This window comes from Eptatretus burgeri, chromosome 12 (genome assembly GCF_056783735.1).
Source record: "Eptatretus burgeri isolate ZD-2024b chromosome 12, Ebu_testis_v1, whole genome shotgun sequence".
Lineage (NCBI taxonomy): Eukaryota > Metazoa > Chordata > Myxini > Myxiniformes > Myxinidae > Eptatretus > Eptatretus burgeri.
Window position 1 is genome coordinate 67,228,526 of NC_140972.1, and position 20,268 is coordinate 67,248,793.

Below are 20,268 nucleotides of genomic sequence, written 5' to 3' on the forward strand. Positions count from 1 at the left end.
TCAAGGAGGAAGAAGAAAGAAAAAGAAAAAAACAAACAAAAAAACAACTGCAAAAACTTTTTTTTAAAAAACAAAAAAAAAACATTTACTTAATTACTTATTTATAATTTATTTTGCATTTTCTTCCTTGGATCTTGTGTAGATTGGTTGGGGTGGTGTTCGCGCAGGCATGATGGGCTGAATAGCCTCCACCTGTGTTAGATTTCCTTGTATATCCGATTATGTCAGCCACGAATCAGCAATGCAGATGTGCTCACTTCATGAAGGTCACGTGCTTGTATCAAATTAAACAAGTGAAATCCTTCAATACAGCACGTGTGGTGAAGCAAATGAGTACACTGTTAAAATATGCAATTTATGCTTTTTCAGTTGAAAAACAATTAAAAAGCGTACTTAATATTTGAAATGTAAAAATCTTGTTATTATTGTGATAAGCACCTTTATATACAACAGAAGGAATGAAATTGTTCGATACATCGTGGCAGGGGGCCCGCAAAAGAATGATGTAAAATAAGAAGAACTTGGCTTTCAGCGTTCGGCGTGAAATGCCATGGTGGGCGGAAATGATGTCTTTCGTTCGTTCGTACATAAAAGGGGAGCGTTTTTTGGGTTTTTTTTTCCGTCAAGCAATAAATTCAATGGTTTTCACATATATAACACATTCGTTTCACAAATTTCCATTGAAAAAATACCCCCGAGCGGGAGTGCCGGTCATCTCTGCCAGAGGTCGAAAGTAACTGTGCCAGACTGGAATAGGGGAAGTTCATAAAGTACGTACGCTCTACTTCCGGGTTTCAAAACCACCCACCCCCCTCTGTATGCAGGCTAGTGACCACCCACCCACCCCCCTCATACATTGCTAATTGCTTGCAAAGCCAGCAGTTCCTTATGAACCGGTGTTTGTAAGTCATGACAATGCAGTCCCTAGCGGTGTAATTTACCTTTTTCTTTTAATATCACAGCACGTCATTTCTGAAAATACAAGTACAAATTGACATTCAAGACAATGTTAATGTCATAAATGAACATAAGTGTGCATAGAAAATTGTGTTCCATTGTTTTAGTTAAATCTGACAAAAGCTTCAAATGTAATATTTGTCTCAGAGATTTCCGGTTCTTAATTTAATACTTTTATTTTTGTATGTACTTTATGAACGGCCCATACGGGGAATCAGAGCGAAGTTTGAAGGGCTATAAAATCAGAACGAGAGCAAATTTCAAAAAAATGGCTCGTGTTGTTCTCGATAATAGTCCATAGTATCTGAATCACTCATAACATTTGATCTCTCTTGATAAATGAGGGAGGAGATACGATTTGAAATCGACGATTTTCGCAACTTTGACAGTCTCGTGACGTTGACCTCGACCTTGGACGACCTTGAAAAGTTATATCGTTGTGCATGTCTCATCGACCTCTATCCATTCCACCATTGGTTATTTGTCACCACTCGGTTTGATTGTGGACGGACGGACAGACTTCGAGACTGTTATTATTTGGTCATCTCTACTGAGATGATAGATATGACCTAAGAAGGCAGTATTGTGTGAATCTAATGTGTAGTTCATGCGGAAACCGGCAAATTATTATTATTATTATATTGGCCGTCTCCGGATTTTTCCGTCAGTTGACGGCCCATGAATACTCGGGTATTTCCGTCAATTGTTTCCATCAGTTGTCGCCATTTCCGTCTAGGTTACGCACTGCCATATACTGGACGGCTGTCATTGGCTGTCACTTGAGGCGCGTGGAGGGGGGGGGCGGACACCGGAGACATGGTAGACGCCGGGGACATTTCAAACTCTGTGCAATTGTATACCAGCGCACGCCCTGTAATAAGCAACCAAAAAGAATAATAAACCGATTCATAAAATAATCTCGGATTCATTCAAATGTAGTTTCATTCTGTTTTGGTGGAAGCTTATTTTGAAACTCATCCTGAAGCATATGTACTTTTATTCCATCCAAACCCATGATCTTTTCTAGCTCATTAACCCTCTGCAAGCCCACCCCTTCCTTTTTTGTATACAGAGTCGAGGAAAGTGGAAGAGCGAGAACACCGAACCGATCAGGACATAACAGAACAAAAGGAATAGTAGAGAGAGGGGGAGGGGGAAACACGAACTGTGAAGTTGAAGGACAAGATAGAGGGAGGCAGACAAACAGTGGGGGTGGGGAGAAATTGGTGGCAGGAAAGGACGCATGGTGTGGATAAGATGGATACAAAACGAAACTCTCAGGAGGGGAAAAAATGGAAATGTAGGAGTAGGAGAGATTGGGGAAGGGGAGGGTTAGCAAGGTAACAAGGGATCATGGTTTTGAATTGGGGATATTCTGAGATGGTGGTGAACAGCTGTCTTGAAGACCTGGAAGGAAAAATGAGATTGAAGAGAATATGGAAGTTGGTTCCACAGGCAGGAAGAAAGAGGAACAAATGAGTGGAGGTGAGATGTGATCTCCTGGATCGAGAGAATTTCACCAGAAGGGGGTTGATGGTGGACTGTATGTGCCTACAGAAACCTGGGAGGGGACAAAGTATGGAACGAGCAGAGGGGGCAAGACCAGAGAGGAAGCGGAAGAAGACAGAGACTACTGACCTATCTGTGATGGTGAAGTGATAGACCCATAGACCTATCTTCATCATGGGAGATTCCAATAATCTTAAAGGCCTTGGTTTCCAAGATGTCAAGCTGAGCAAGCTGTGAGGCAGGGCTGCCAGCCCAGAGTGGACAGCAGTACTCCATCAAGCTGTGGATGAAGGCCTTGTCGGTGGATAGGAATGCAGGTGTGCCAAGGAAGGACTTTGTATGACAGAGGATGCCCATTTGGCAACTGCCTTTGGAGGCTAACATTGAAATGTGGTTTGCGCAAGAAAGATTATGTCTGAAAGTGAGACCAAGGAGTATGAGTGAGTGAACTTCCTCAAGAAGTTCAGGTCACTCAAACCTTTCTCATTTATTGTTTTCCCTCCTCTCTCTCTTCAGTTTTCATTCCTGATTTCCCTTTTTGCGTATTTGAGCTTTTATCCAGCTTGTTCACCTCTCATATCCTCTTCCCCCTCTACTTGCTCTCATTCTTCCCCTCACCCATTATTATGTGTCCCTCTACCATGCTGTTAATGTCCCCCTCCACCCCTCTTATCCACAATATTATTTTTGTTCTGTTCCTTTGTGTTGTAGCTCATCCATGAGCCTCGAATTTGATTGCAAAAACTTTACTACTTTTTGTAATTAATTGGAATCAGTGCAGTATTCCACAGGTTATGTGATTGCCTTTGACCTCATCAGTACTTCTTCTTCTTCTTCTTCTTCTTTCGGCTGCTCCCATTAGGGGTCGCCATAGCGGATCATCCGTATGATCCGCATAGTGATTTGGCACATGTTTTACGCCGGATGCCCTTCCTGACACAACCCTGGTCGCCTCTTACGACACAGGGATATGGTACACCTATTTTAACCAGGGTATACACCTGAACAGTCCCGCCAACGTAGAATGAGCCGAAACGATGGAGGCGGTTTATTTATTTATAACCCAAACATGGCGGTTCTAATCGCTCTACCGCAAACGGGACGAGGAAGGTGGCACGAGTCACTTTTCACTGAGTTGATGATGTTTATTTGTTTTTATTATTACCAGAAATAACAAGACTCGGCAAGAAGAGGGATCCGGGGCGATTCGACGGGATGGTGTGGGATCGGGCGTGGGGAAAAACACAAACAATTACAATGAATATACAGTTCTCAATCCCTCTAAGGCGCCACACACACACACACACACACACACACACACACACACACACACACACACACACACACACACACACACACACACACACACACACACAACGTAGCTATTTCTGGTGGTCAGGCTGGACCGTGGTGTGGACGCAACTGTCCCTGGATCGGCGTCGGACGAGCTGGCCTTGCTCTCGTCAGGGGGGCAGGAGAAACCGTGGTGCTGTCGACCTCCTGGTCTTGGCCCAAGTCTGCTCACAGCCGCCAGGGAACCAGTTCTGGCGCCAAGTTGCGAGCAGGAGAGGGAGGCAGGTCCGCCCGCCGTTCGACCCCGTACTCCGAGTCAGCAGAACCCCAGAGCCAACCAAGGTGAGGCACGAGACTCAGCAAGGCTCCAAGACACGATCAAGAACACGATCGTGTCAGCACAACAACAAGGATGCTCCCCGCGCAACAGCCTCCCCACCAAAAAAAAAACACGATCTTTTGGTTGTAATCTTCTTCCTCTTCCTTTTCGACCCCGAACAGAACCTTTTTATCCTTGGTCCTCGTCACTTCAATCGAGCCGTTTATTGGCCCACCGCCATCGCCTTCCGCCAATCGTGATCACGGGGCGGAGCCATCCGCTGCACTGTCCTGTGACGTCACGGCCAGTCTTCAGAGAATACCAAAAGGGGTTTACGCAGACACACTTACCCTATCCCGTGTCCCTATCTAATTACGTGACATTTATCATTTCCCCCTTGAAGAAATGAACATTTACTAGACAACTTATCACCACTGAATTGCTACTTATTACATCGAGATCCTGGTAAACTCGAACAGCATGGCATACCTAATTAAACATCCTAATTACCCTTTCAATGCATACCCCCCCCCCCTCAAACGTAACAATATGTTAGTCAGCTTGTATGTTTTTTTTTTGTTTGGCTGTAATCATGTATAAAAATTCTGCAGAGCACAGTTATTGGAAATTTTTGTAACTTCGCATATCAGATGCCTATAGAGGTCCCTTTCAGCACATAAAATTTTGAAGGTCAAGGTTAAAGGTCAAGGTCACTTTGTCGCAAATCAGGGGAGTCGACGAAACCCTTATTTTTAAGTAATTTTGATCAGATCGTCTTCAAACTTCATGGGAATATAGTTCATGGTCTGGCGCTCAGCTGATTAATTTTTGGTGGCGATTGGCCTTGACCTTCATGGTTAGCGCCTGAGGTCAAACATATTTGACCCCCAGGTCAAATTTTCAAGTTTTAGGAACCATGTCGTGTAGTACCTCGAATTGAACACCTCTGAGTGCTTTCTAGATATGTCAAGCTTGAGACATTATGACGTCATTTGGTGACGTTATGAGGCAAACGCATATTTTTCATGGTTACTCTGTAGAACGATTCTCATCGGAATCTCTAGTAGGCAGATATACCTCAAGGAGTCGCTCCTGGTGGATAGCAGCTCTGTTCACCTCAGTGTGACCTTAAAGTAGTCACACGTGGTCACCTTTTGGCAAGATACGGGTCATCCTACGGGTGACAGTGGTTTATTTTATTTTTTTTTCTTCAACCACTGTCACAACAGGAACCCAACAGGTTCACGGGTCGTCTCGTGTCAAATAAAATCCATGGAATGTTTTTAGTTATCAATACTCTCAATGAAGGCCATTTCAGGAACATATACAGTACACCATTAATGAAGGAAAGCACATTACTGTCTTCAACAAAGAAGGAAAGCAAGATAAAGAAACAAAGGACAGCAGGAAAAAATAAAAAGCTTTGCTGTGTTAAAAACTTTTAAAATCAACTAATGAGAAGCAAAAAAGGGCAGAAATCCACATTTCATTTCAATCTCTCAGGATTGAGGTGTTGACGTCACACCCGAGCTCATGCATGGTGGTAAAGTTTGGAGCTTTTAATTTTTCTTATTCTCATTAACCATAGCCCAGAATCAATTTTCCTGATATTTTTAATTGGGAATGTATATACTCTACCAGTCAAAAGTTTTAGAACACCCCCATTTTTCCAGTTTTTACTGAAATTTAAGCAGTTTAATGTTTCAATGTACTCTGAAATTAAAGCATAGAACAAAAACAATTGCAGATCACAAATAAATTATGGAATCGTTTTGTTGAACAAAATTTAATCTAAATTTTTGACTTATCAAAGTAGCCACCTTTTGCAGATATAACAGTGGAACATACTCGTGCCATTCTTTCTGCATTGGAATCAAATATTGTTCGGAAAGTTCTTCCCAACACTGTTGCAGAAGTTCTCACAAATGTGTTGCACTTGCAGGTTGCTTTGCTTTCACCCTTCTGTCCAGTTCATCCCAAGCCAGCTCGATGGGGTTTAAGTCTGGAGACTGTGCTGGCCATTCCATGATTTGAAGCCTACCGTCTTGTTCTTTTCTTCTAAGGTAGTTCTGACATAGCCTGGAGGTATGTTTTGGGTCGTTATCTTGCGGTAGGATGAACCCCTGACCAACTCGGCGTAGACCAGAGGGTACTGCATGGTGCTGCAAAATGCTGTGGTAGCCCTTTTGGTTCAGGGTGCCAGTCACTCTGTGCAAGTCACCGACTCTGGATCCAGCAAAAGAGCCGCAGATCATCACGCTTCCTCCTCCATGTTTGACAGTTGGTGTCACACACTGACGAACCATCCTTTCGCCTTCTCGACGGCGTACAAAAACCCTGCGTGATGAACTGAAGATTTCAAATTTTGATTCATCGGTCCATAAGACCTTCCAGTTTTCAGTAGTCCACTGGTGGTGCTTCATGGCCCAGGCAAGCCTCTTTTTCTTATTTTGCCATCTTAGCAATGGCTTTCTCACTGCCACTCGACCTGTCAAACCTACAGCTCGAAGTCTTCTCTTCACAGTTGAAACTGAGACTTCCTTACTTCGACCAGTGTTAAGCTGTGCTTGAAGCTGCTGTCCTGTGAGCTGCCCATCACGCAAGCTGTTGACTCTCAGAAACTTGTTTTCTAATTGTGTTGTGGCTTTGGTTCTGCCAGACCTCTTCCTGTCAGAGTTTCCTCCAGTTTCCAAGTGCCTTTTGATGGTGTAGGAAACTGTACTCACTGACACCTTGGCTTACTTTGCAATTTCTCTAAAAGAAAGACCTACACTTTTAAGGGTTATAATGGTCTGTCTGTCTTCCTTTGTTAATTGTCTTTTTCTCACCATTATGATAACAATACACTACCTCCTGCAGTGCAATATTGTCCAAAAATGCTTCAGATGGTGCAGCAACACAGTCTGTTCCAACACTGCTTTTATAAAGACACAGGGTTTATAACTAATCAACAAAAGTTGGGACACCAGTCGGAATTGTTTGCATCAACTTTCAAGGCTTAATTTACTTCCATTGCTGCAAAACAGCTGTAGTTGCTAACCCATTACCAGGGGTTTCCTCAGAAGCCGGTTACCGGCGACCCGCAGCCGTCTACTCAGAGAAAAAATGTCAAAGGTCGCCGCCTACTTCAAGGCGATTTTTCGATTTTTTTTCCGTTTGTTTTTTGTCACCACAAAATCTCAATACCCCGTTTTGAAATCCGAGACGAAAACACATTCGTATTTCGATAAAAGCGGGCTTACTTTTATTGTTAGTACTCTCTCCTGGTCAAGCACAACACTGACCTAAAAATAATACAAGCAACTTAAACATGCCTCCTGCAATAGAGAGTTGTCAGTATAATTAATTTTTCTTTCTATAAAACATATATAGTGACTTAGATTCCCAAAGGACATGATTTTAATACTAAAGATTGATTGAAATATTTATATGAGTTTGTCATTGGTTTGACAGCAGAAATGCAAGATGAGTACAACTCCTCGAATGTTTTGTATAGATATCAAAAATATCACACTTCCTTGATTACTGGAATTAAATAATATCACTATAAGTCTATAACTTCAATCAAACTTTAAATCTTGATGTATAAAGAATTTGCAGTGTTCATAGTTTGGTTTGCACATTTTACCCAACATTATTATAATAATCTAATCCTTCGTGCTCACAGCATTCATACAGCAAACCCTGAACACTCACAGAAGTGAAATGGAATATGGTTTCCTTCATGAATGATAGTTCATCTACACAATTATTATGTAACACACTTACTTCAGATTGCTCACTGTACTCCACCATGTACAGCATCATCTCCCTATTAAGAACTAAGGTATGGCCCAAATGCCTCTCTTTTAACGTGCTTAGATACTCCATCTTCCAGACACCTTGGTGTGCCCTAAACCATGGCCTTAAATGAATGAACCCTGTTTAAAAGCTGCTTGAACTAACTATACAGTTTAGCTGAATTTCAGTCAACCAGTCAGTCAGTATGTTAATGCAACGACATCCAGTATAGGCCTAACCACCTGTTTTTGTGGAGTTTTCCACCCCAACAGCATGATAATATGAGAACTATTTCATGTCAGAAATCATGCTAGAATGCATCTCCAGCCATCTAGGATCCTCCGGCTTCAAGGGCCCGAGGCGGGCCCTGGACCGCGGCCATACAACTGTGCTCGCTTCGCTCACAGTGATGGTAACCTGCTACTTTTTAATGAGAACCTCCTACTCCAAAAGATAAGGAAACCCCAGCATTACTTGTTCCCTGAAAAGGATTACTTTTTAACAACTCTGAAATATACATTATTTTTCAGTGTTTGGTAACCTAAACCGTTTTTTTTTAAACCTCTGGCAGTTCACCGCTTAGCTATGTACCATTTCAGGTTATTCACTGGACTTGAACTACTTAAATTTCAGTAAAAACTGAAAATGGGGGTGTTCCAAAACTTTTGACCGGTAGTGTAGATGCTTAAAACTTTTATCCATCAGGGCCCTTTGAGATTGTACCTTTCAGCCTACTTACTCTCATGAGTGACGAGCAGGGGCTGTCTGGGGTGGGGGGAGACCTGATGTTGCCTGGTTGGCTAAGCTTCTCCTGGTGGTAGTTTCAGGATGTCTTGGACATTGAAAAGCCATGGAGGTATTGGCCTCATGGTGGTTACCTTTTGCCTGTGGGCCAGCAGCAGCACTCCCCGATACTACATCCCAATATACACTTTATAGCCACCATTGGTAGCCTCAAAACGGACGTCAAGACAATGTGCAGTTGTCTCACACCTCACCCAGATGCTGAAGTACCTACACCCAAGATTTGGGGGTTCTCGGTGCTATGGTTCAGCCATGAAAGAATAACTTACAAATGCAGAAACACTTGAAAATATGCATGTACGAGTTAGACAGATTAAACTCTGAGATAGACATAAGGAAGGGAAAGACAAACCAGGTGGAATGCTTTGCTGTCTGGCTTCACTTTGTGCTTCTCCATATACTTGATCAAATTACAGTTTGCATAACTGTACCAAAAAAACAGAAGAAGCAAAACAATTAGTTGATCAAAGACATCCCTCTACTTGTACTTTAACCTTTACAATGCTCGTTTATGGCCACCCAAGCCATTTGAACAGTGCTCCAAACTCCTGCACCTCGAAATCACTTTTACTCATAAGCACATGGACTAACAACACATGATCCCTTTAGCACATTTCCACATTGCCTTTCACAATAGCTTGACACACTTTAGTCCCAAATGACACCGATCACCCAGCAGCTGTCACTTACTTGGTTCTGCGAAAGTCTTTCAGAAGGGTTGGATGCTCCGGCATTTTACGAATATCTTCCCAATCTTTATCTGGAATGTGAAAAAAGAAGGAAATTCAGATTCCTGTTGTACTCTTCACAAAACATCTATTTCTCAATTCTACCCTCACATTTGCCCGTTTTACCAGCAGGAAAGCCCATGACAGAGAAAATTCGATCCAGCTGATCATGATGGTAGGGATTGCTGGTCTTGATGTCCTCCTGTCGACAATGAAATATTGGCTCCGAGGTCAGAAGTTCCGCAAATATGCACCCAATCGCCCAAATATCTGTAGCAAAAATGGTCGATAAAATTGTAACACCAGAAAAGCAAACCTTTTCTTGTGCAAATTAAGAAGATCAACACCAAAAGCCTTTCTCCTACTCCCCCCTCCCCCCCCCCATGGCAGCCCAACCTTGCAATATGAGGAATATGCAGTGAGGTCGTCTTGTAAAAACTGAGCACTATCCAGTCTACTTTGTGGAGATAAGCACCGGTTTCACTTGCCTACTTTAGAAGTGGGAGTCACAGTCACAGTCACTGTACCTGTCGAGTCATCATTGTGGAAGAGCAAATGCAGAAGGTTAGCTCATTCAGTGTGGAAATGACAGTTGTCCACCTCAGACAGGTTATTGCACTGGGTTATCACTTGTTCCTTGTCCTTTCTTTGGCCACAACTGGACAATGAAAAGGGTACACTCGGTTAAATTTTCAAATGCAAGCCAATTTGTCTGTTCATTTAGTTTCCTCAAATATATTGTTAAAAGGCACTTGCTATCTTGTTGATATTGTTACCGCCAGGATACCGAGACACCAGTTTGTCACTCAGGGGGATTAATCCCCGGTTGTCTTCAGAAGAGCCGGACCTGGGGCCACCGCTCACAATTGACGTTGTGGTACGGTGGGTTGTTTTAGAACCACAAACGCCACCCAGTTAACCACGAGTTCCAGCGTCCACCGTCTAATTATGCCGTTTAACGAGAGGTCACGTAGTTACCTGAACGGGGAGCGCTTCCTCGGCAAAGCACCAATCTTATCTTGATTAGAGTTTAATTAGGGCGGCAGAGCGTTTTAACCGCTGGTGCGTGCCAACTATTACAGGTCAATTTGTGTGGTAATTACCTCCCAGTCTATCTAGGTTCGGACAATGCTCGACCAATGGAAGGAAAGGACAAACACAGACAGGTTGGAAGTCAACAATTGATTTATTAATAAGAAAATAAATAAAAATAACTTTTTATTTTCTGAGGTAAATAAGTGAATAACTTGCAAAGCAATCAAAAGGAACAGCTAATCAGGTAAAATCAATCAAAATGACAGGAAAGAGACAGAGAGCAGATGCTTATCAGGGGTTGACTCACTTACAACTAAACACAGACAAGGGTACCCAGCAGATCATTCGGGGGAGGGGGGGTGGGGAGAAGAGTCGTCTCTGAAGTGAAAACGTCCTGAAATGTGTGTGTGCTTGTCTTGTCCGTCGCCAGCACCCAGCCTTGCCGTGCCATGCACCCACTGCAAACAGCCTTGAACGCCAGTCGACGTCTGGGGGGCACCGATATAGTCTGTCGCTGGTTTAGACCCTGGTGCTGTGACACGGGCAACTCCTCACACTTCACGAAATTGGTGACGTCCAGTGACCCACACTGTCCATTGATGACTGACCCGCGCTTCACTCGTTGTGACCGACCCGTGCCTCACTCGTTGTCAGCGCTACTCACACCCAAACGCACATTTGCTCAAGCACTGAGGACAAATTGTCTCGTTGTTGGCGCTGTCAGACACCCACACGCTCACTCGCTCGCTTCCTCGCTCGCACCCTCTCTGGCTCGCTTGCCCGCTTCTTACTAGCTTCTCTTCTCGCGCGCTTCCTCACTTGCTTTCTTTTTCCTTTGAACGGAACTCCAATTCTTTTTATATATGTGGCCCATCTCCGCGGGCTCAAGCTCACCCCACACCACTTGCGCACCATTACCATGACAACCCGTGTGCTCGAAAAAGGGCGGGCCTCGACGTTCGCAAAAGGAATATGTGCATAAATGTGTCTGTCGTAATGAAAAAAAGCTTCCCATGAGAGGGGATGTATTCTTTACCCTTCTCAATGGATCACATTTAAATTCCCATTAGACATGGGGATGGGGCGAGTCTGGACATGCATTTTAGGAAATAACTGTCTAAGGACCTGAATGTGTGGATGCATTCATCAGACCGGATTCTGAAATCCATAACACTATCATAAAAATCTCTGGAATTATAAAAGTAACTATTTGGGGAAAAGGAGCATGTTATTTACAAAGAGATGGATACAAGTTTAAAATGCCTTTTATCTGCATCTCCAGCACTGATGTCATCACCACTAGCTTGTTGCATTTACTGCTGTTTTTGGTTTTTTTAAACTCCACTCTGCTTTAAATCTGTCATTGTGATCATGTTTCTGTAAACCAATGTTCCTGTATTTACGATTGTGATAATGATTACATTATGTATAAATCTTCAAAAACTTCTTACAATATTCAAGATGAGCATTTGACTTTTTTATATTTTTTAGCATTTCATCAAAAATTCGCTGAGATTTTTGTTATTATTTAAATTTGACAAACAACAAAGTCCTATAAAGATATTTCATGATGATGTCATCGTTTATCAAAACTGGAAGCGAATAAACAGCTGGGAAGTTGATATAGGCTGGCAGGATGGCCTTGAGGTGAGCACACACCTTTAAACTGTCCAGCCTGGGTTGGAATCCTGACCCAGCTATAAACTGTCATCCCGATGTTTCACAGGCAGGGTGATTCAACAGTGTGTGGTGGTGTCCCTCTGATGGACGTTAAACTGGATGTCCACAATACCAAACTTATTATTAAAATGCTTTAACGTCCACCAAATCATGATATGATGCAAAATTTGGACGACAGGGTCTGCCAGCATTAGTTTGTGGACGTTAAACATCCCACTGTGTCCTTCGTAAAGAGTAGGTGAGCTATCGCTCGCACCCTGAACAAATTACAAATTCCTGCCCTGCTTTCCTGTGTGGGAGTGGCGACCAGTTCAGGATCGTAACCCGAGCCAAGAAACTTTGTTGCCAGCAGCAACGCTCTACATGGTACATGAATGAATGAATGCGAAAGTACCTCAAAATGCAAAAGCCCATCTTCATATCACTCAAACTAAATGGTGAAAAAAAAGTTTAAAATTTTAAAATTATAATTGAGTATTATTCTCCATATTCTCATAATAAGGGTTTCTTGAAAATTTGATGAAAAAGCTGAAATGGTAAGAAAGTTATGCCCTGGACGTGCGCACGCACACATTGGACGGGCTAATGAATGAATGAGGTTGATCGTGTTGTGCATATTCCAGATTTGCGCACAAAGGTTCTGATAATTTAGCAGGTACTCTTGTATTTGCCCTTGAAAATAAAGGTGCAGCTGTTGTTTTCTTGTTCGATGGTGGTGTGCCAGATTTCTGCCAATTGGTGGATTTTAGGGTTTTTTGCCTCAAAATCAGTCAATTATAATTGAATGAAAAGTGTTATTTTCTGTGCTGATGCTACAACGATGGCAACTGGGACTGTTTGGGTGGTAGTTTTACATGAATCATCAATTTAACATTTGCTGACTTAATTGATCATGTAACATCTCTTCGCGATATTTCCTTTATCCTCACAAACATGTCAGACTGTGACGTGTATCTGTGTTGGAATAAAAAGCATGTAGTTCTGAACTAACTTGGAGTGCAAAACGAGTCTTCTTTTCAGAAGAGCAATTCATAATCGGAAAAGAAAATAATTTTACATCAGCCTTTTATAAGAAACTAGATGACCCGTGAACCTGTTGGGTTCCCGTTGTGACAGCGGTTGATGAAAAAAATCATTTCAAGAAAAAAAAAAAATAGCTGCAGCGAACTATAACGCTGAGGTTGTTTGCATTGATCAAATTCTCCCGAAGAGTACTTGACTGAATCGGGAATTGATTTTTTAATAATATTTTTCATTGCCCGATTTGAACGAAACTTGATACTGCACACCACAGGCGAATGGTGAGTAAGGTGGCCATAAAATCTTTGCGCTATAGTGTACCGATTTGGCTGTATTTCGGGAACATACATACATATATATGACATACTTCAGAGTTTCAGTAATATATAGATAGATATTATAAGCTGCTCTTTTTTGTGTGCAATACATTGCGTCCCTATTGCACAGTCTACGAATATGCAGAAGTTCCATGCAGTTGGCCTCAAATTTCTGTGCAAATGTTTTGATGAACTTAATGGCCTTACAAATGGTAAAATGAATCCAAGACCCAATATTGGAATTAGAGAGACAGGCTGTCAGATTGAGGGGAAAAATAAAATCATGAAAAGGAGTGGACCGAATGAAAACGCAGTTGAAAGGTAAACAGAAAAACATTACTGACCAATAGCTTTTGTGTAGTGCCTAGCTCCCAGAAGCAGTTCTGGAGCACGATACCAGAATGTCACGACAACAGGATCGAGGTCGGCAAGTGGCTTTAAAGGTGCATTGAATAAGCGTGCAAAGCCCATGTCAGCTGCAAGAGATAAATGGACACCTCTAAAGTTACAAAGATTAAGTTAGTGTTGGATGACACCATTACAATGCAGTGTAATAAAGATATAGCTAGCAGAATTAACTAAGATATAGACTCAAGTCTTGTTTCTCCTATTTTTTTTTTCAATACAAGATCTAAGTAGGGAACAGTGAGGTAATGTATTAAAATGCAATACATTTAGTGGGACAGTGTAGCCACACTTGAAAGAAAGAGAGAGGGGGGAGTGGCAGAAACAGTAACCTACAAGTCCGAGAGTTGGCAAATGTTGGTTAAAAACCCACTAATGTAGGTTTAAAAAAAACAAAAAATATCGTAAGTAGGTAAGGGGAAGGGTGTGACATCAGATGGTGGTGCACTGCCTGATTGAAGCCCTGGAGGAAGAGTAGGATTAAACCATCTCTCAAAGGCAGTTCCACAAATTGGAGAAAATAACAAATTGGAGGTGTGCAGTCAGCCTGGATTTGGAAGTTTAACTAGGAATGGGGTTACTAGAAGAATGCGTGTGTTCTGAAGGAGCAGATGGGGAATCGGATGGCTGAGAATGAAGGGGAATGGATTAGAGGTGTAAAAAAGCCACCGACCTGTCTGCGACGTGAGAGCAACAGTATTTGTGCTGTGGCTGCAACACAGGAGGTAGAGACAATCCCAGAGGGGAGAGCAGTACTCCATTGAGTGATGGACAAAGGCCTTGTAGACTGTGAGTAGTTCTGATTTTAAGGAATGACACGATGCCGATTTTGTGACTAACTTTTCTATATGGTCAGCTCAGCACAGGTCATGGTTGAAGGAGAGGCCTACAAGCTCAAAAGATTTCTTCTTCTTCTTCTTCTTGCATATGGCAGCTTGGCTGCCGGGTAGCTCTCATTTTGTTGGGGCGCGACTATGCCGCTGATGCTGTGCCCCTATACCAGTTCACCAGTACTCATTTCGCCAACCTTGGAAGGATGACAGGCTGAGTCAACCTCACCTGGTGTTAATTCAGCAGCCAACAGGGCTCTAACTTAGGACCCTAAGATCCCAAGCCAGCTCCCCTAACCACAAAGCCAACAACAGGCTGTGCAAAAGACAACTTCTTCCAGTGGCTGACCCTGGAAATAGAAAGGTGGATTCATTTGATGATCTTTCTGGAGCAACCAGGTGAGACAGATTTGCCAGGATTTAAAGACACGTTCCATTTGTCAGACCACCATCTAATAAATATTACACAAGTAAAAAAGAAGAGTTTTCCAGAGCATGAGAGAGGTCATTTCTGTCGATGAGAAATAGCAATGGACCTTTCAACCACCAATGGGAGAGGGAAGGAGAAGACAGGATTCCATTGGTAGCAATGCAGAGACTCTGGGAGCAGGCCATGAGCTTGGAAGCAGAGCAGGACATAAAACTGTTGCATGCCCCAGATACAGTATTGTGCAAAATTCTCAGGCTACCTTGAAAATAAACATCTTTATTGTTACATTGGCATATTATGATAAATAAAAGGTTATCATTATTATTGTTTATTAATAAAGAAACAAAGATGAATTGGATTGTACTATACAATACTGCACTAATGCATGAAATTTCAATGTTTCGTGTGACCATCTCTTTCAAGCAAAACAGCAGACATCAGTTTTAGAATGCATTCCTGCAATTACATCGGGAGGTTGTTCGATGCATTTGTTTTGCTGAGTTTATTTGACCTTACAATTTGTTTTCTATCTTTCACTTCTCCAATCTCATTATGCTTCTGTATTGTTGCTTGAATGCAACATCTGGAAGCACTCGTTTTGCAGGATATTTCTCTCTGGGAATTGCTTTCTTGGTGTAAAACTATTATTTTGAGTCTTGTCGAGTTTGATATCTTAGGCCTGGTTTGGGTTTATATTGAGTATATATTATTTCATTTCCAGCCAGTGGCTGCTGGTTGCATCATTGTTGGGAGTGCGGCTGTGCCGCCGATGCAGTGCCCCCCGTTACCAGTAAGCTGGTACTCATTTTGACAACCTCGGAAAGATGACAGGCTGAGTCAACCCACCTGGTGTTATTTAACAGCACAACAGAGGCTCAAACTCAAGACCTTAAGATCTTAAGTCAGCTACCTCAACCAAAAAGCTAACACCAGGCTTGGAATTATTTCTATTGCAAGAGAAAAACTACAAATTCGTGAAAAAAGTGGTGGCAAAAGACTTTTACACAGTACTGTATAATCCAGGGAGACATTCCTGATGTCTTGTCAGGGATTTAGGGTCTCCTACCATTGCTGACAAACGGCAGCATGTCAACATTTGAGTGACGAGGAAGGAATCCAAACTTACAGTCAGAGATCATGCTGTTTGAAAATAAGAAAGATGACATTAGCAGTGATGATGGATTCCATTATTTTGGGAATTATGCTGCTATGTAAATGAGCTCCGTGCATGCATGCGTACATCCAATAAAGCAAACTGCTGTTTGATGCTATCATACCCAGCTATTAAAAAACAAACTTTTACTCACCAATTTTTACTCTGCCTCTCTCTGGTCCTTCCCCCATCACCAAGATATTTGCTGGTTTCTGAGGAGAGCAAGATTAAATAGAGAGAGCCGTTACCAAAGGATAAAAAATCGTTTTGGTTAGCAGATGCTTAATAATAGCAATTAGCGGTTGAATGCTGGCTGTCAATCATCCAGTGTTGGGTGAGTGCACACATCTGTTGTTTTGGTTAACATCTGATGGTTGTCATTGTTAGGTGCTGGAAGTTTAATTGGCTGGCTTTTGGAATTCCATATTTGAAGCCAAATAGTAATGAAAATTTTTAGTAGCAGGTTGTCATGACTTTCGGGGTGCTCCAGGTCATGTCGTTGATGGATGAAAAAGTTTTCTGATACTAGGTGCTGCTATTGTTAGCATTCCAGCCAGTAAATGCCTCACTTTAGTGACTCCATGTATATTAAGTTCTTGTAACTCAGTGTAAATATTATGTGGGATGTTGATGAAAGCAAAGTGCATTGTGGGTATGGTGTTGCAGGTAAAGATAAGGTGGCATTTAAATGCATTACCAAATCTCTATGCAAAACCCAGTTTGCATGAAGATAATGGATTCCATCCAAAATTTGATACAACAGCGATTTGACCATTCCACGTGGCAGCTGCACTGGTTTCTTGTTTGCTTTAGAAGCTCGGTGGAACTTTATGATGTGCTGTGGATCAATCAAAAAAGGACAGGCATGCAACAGTAATTGAAGGGATTAATGGAATTGTTCTGATGAGGAGGCAAAAAAACAACAACAAAGGATTGAGAAGGATAAACAATATACTGGTTGGTAGATGAATAGAAACATTAAATTCTACTTCCAAAAGCAACAATTCAATGTCATATTTTAATATCTCCTCCCAACTACAATAACTCATTTTGCATCAAAATTATCCAAATGATATCCAACAGCAAAAACAAAAATCGGTTTAAACTAGAAGGGCACTCTTCAACGTCACGACGTTGCCACATCTGCCTCCGCCCACACTATTACATCACTATATATATACTTGTACCAAGTTGGATTTAAATCCCTGAACCAAGATTCAAAATATTTAATAATTATGGCTGCCAGACCATGCGGCCGATCAGGTTTAAATTTAAAACATATATTCCCCACGACTACTATATCATAATTGTGAAGTTTCATGTCGATTGATGAAGCGGTTCAAGAGATATACATTTTAAAAAAATGATTTTCGTTCAATGTGGCTGCCAAAACATGTGACCTATTAATTAGTCCTGAACACCCTGGTATTCCCAAGGCTTGGGGAACATGTGGGTGAAGTTTCCCTTCAATCTGTCAAGCCGTTCTGGAGAAGATTTTTAAAGGTTTATTTTTCAAAACACAAAGCTGCCAAACCATGTGACCTATGACATCATAAGTGGAGAAAATTTTGTTCCTCATTGATTGGCAATCATACCTGCAAAGTTTTACATCGATCTTTTCAGCTGTTTCAGAAAAGATTTTTGAAGGTTTTCATGTTAAAAACAATATAACTGCCGAACCACATGACCGATGTCGTCATCAATTCCACCCTCCCCCCATACAATTTAGCCCTAGCTGATCCTCAAAAAATTTCAGACCAATTGGATAAAGTGTTCGATGTATGCAATTACGACATCACGAAGACACGTATGACATAATCGAAAAAAAAAAATCACACTAGTTTCCCATGGGGAGTACACACGTGCCAAGTTTAATTTTTTTTCCATTGAGCAGTTTCAGAGCTACAGAGGTCCAGAGCTTTTCCTTTTTTCCAACATGGCTGCAATACCACATGACCTATGACATCATAATTATCATGAAAACATTCTACATGAGTAGTTGCATATGTGGTAAAAGTTTTTGTCTCAATCGGATAAGCGGTTGCAGAGAAAACAGAGAAAATTAGCAAGGACGGATGGACAATCTGAAAACATAATGCCTCCGGCGACTTCATCAACGGAAGCATAAAAAAAGATTAATGTGTGTCTTCCAAGTGTTGAAACTCACCCATAGATCGTGTTCCGCATAGTCGAACAACAGCCAAACCTTTCGTTCAGCATGAGAGAGAAATACCTTTTGTAAAGCAATTACATTTGGATGTTTCAATTCCCTCAGGAGCTTGGGGTGAGAGAAGAGCAAAGATGTGAAGTTTAATTCAGCATTGAAATGGAAACTGTTTTATAATTAACCAGATGTAAAATAAGAGCAAAACTCTCTTCATGTTATTGTCACAAACTACTTAAAAAATAATAAATTTGCAAAGGTTTACATGAACACCGAATGTTGAATTGTCATTTCATACTTTACATCCTCGAAAGCAAGTCAAATGCAAACCTAAACATTGAACTTTAAAACAAACAAGCACTACACAAGGGAACATCTGTTTATAACATACAAGTGAAGGTAAGGGAGAGGTCGATTGTTGGAGGGGGTTAAATGGAGAAAATTAAAAGTTGAGAAAAGGATGAGGAGGGGGGTTGGGGGAGAAAGAGAAGAGGGCACAGCAGTATCCATGGAAGAAGTGAAAAGAAAGTAAAAGCTTGGGAGGAGATAGGAGAGGAAAGAGTGACTATGGGACATTTTGGTGGCAAATCAGTGACGATAGGAATGTTGGGGGGGGGAGGGGGAACACCTGCACCCTCTGATTGCAACACAATTTAATTATTAAAGGTCATCAAAATATGTTTATTGACAGTCTAAAAACACTAAAAATGTGATATTTTCGCTTTCCAACTGTGGTATTTAAAAATGTGAACTGAGACAATGACTAATTATGACAAAGTTTATAATATAAAAGGAGCCCAGTCTCAGTGTGTCTGCATCTATCTGTCTGTCCGTCCATGCATGCCTGCGTCTGGCTGGCAGCAACTGTCCTGTAGGGGATACCACAAATCAATCCCAATCAGTATGATATCGTTGAGTAAGGTGAGGATAAATGGACCGTTTTCAATTTATATTCAAACAAAAACTCTTCCTCAGTCTTCTTCTTCACATATAATAATGGTGAGTCTCATTCATTCTCGTTTCTCATATTGATTAGATTCAAAAACGCTTGCTGTATTCAATACTTTTTTTTTTCAAACTAGTGCAGTGCCCGTTCGAAACGTTCCCATCCATCATTGCAGTAGAAACTAGAACGGGCACTCGGTAGAGCACATACCTTCACCAACACTACATTCCCCCCCCCCAGAAAACGTTGATTGTGAGGGTATTTAATCCCATACCACATCTGCCATCTCATATGTGTTACGATGGCTTAAAAACATTAAATTTCCTGTGTCATATCGTATATCACAAGATTGGGCATTGAATTCACAACATTTTGGCATTGGTTGCATGCAAATTGGATAAAAATCGACCGCACTATGGCAAAATGACGATTTTGACCCTTTCATGACCTCGACCTTAACCTTTGTACTCTTAATTTTGTAATTGGTATTAGAGTGTGGGGAACAGAACAGTCAACATTTTGGTGTTGGTTTCATGCAAATTGGATAAGAATTGACCGTGTTATGACTAAAACCGCACATTTTGCAATGTCGTGACCCTCCCTGACATTTGACTCCCAACTGCGAATAAGGGTTATTACGTCATTGTGTCATGTCATATATCACAAGATAGGGCATTGAATTATGAATATTTTGGCATTAGTTGCATGCAAATTGGATACAAATTGACCGCGCTATGGTAAAAAGACGATTTTGACCTTTTCATGACCTTGACCTTTGACCCGATCGCTCCCAAAATCTAATCAAATGGTCCTCGGATAATAACCAATCATCCCACCAAATTTGCTGCGATTCAGTTCAATACCTTTGGAGTTATGTGAATAACAAACAAACACACAT

General features: G+C 41.6%; 1 protein-coding gene across 3 annotated transcripts in view; it reads right to left on the reverse strand.

Moving 5' to 3' along the window:
- Positions 1-20,268, reverse strand: part of CDK8 (cyclin dependent kinase 8) — a 50,716-nt gene that overhangs the window by 18,798 nt on the left and 11,650 nt on the right. For 2 of the 3 annotated variants that reach the window (XM_085848376.1, XM_085848375.1), the window contains 7 exons: positions 18,428-18,538; positions 16,958-17,098; positions 16,415-16,472; positions 13,787-13,918; positions 9,517-9,660; positions 9,353-9,422; positions 9,015-9,087 (listed from right to left, as the gene is read on the reverse strand). In XM_085848376.1, the coding sequence (XP_085704502.1) occupies positions 9,015-9,087; positions 9,353-9,422; positions 9,517-9,660; positions 13,787-13,918; positions 16,415-16,472; positions 16,958-17,098; positions 18,428-18,538 (729 nt within the window). The remainder of the gene's footprint in view (positions 1-9,014; positions 9,088-9,352; positions 9,423-9,516; positions 9,661-13,786; positions 13,919-16,414; positions 16,473-16,957; positions 17,099-18,427; positions 18,539-20,268) is intronic. The other variant, XM_085848377.1, reaches the window with a different exon arrangement.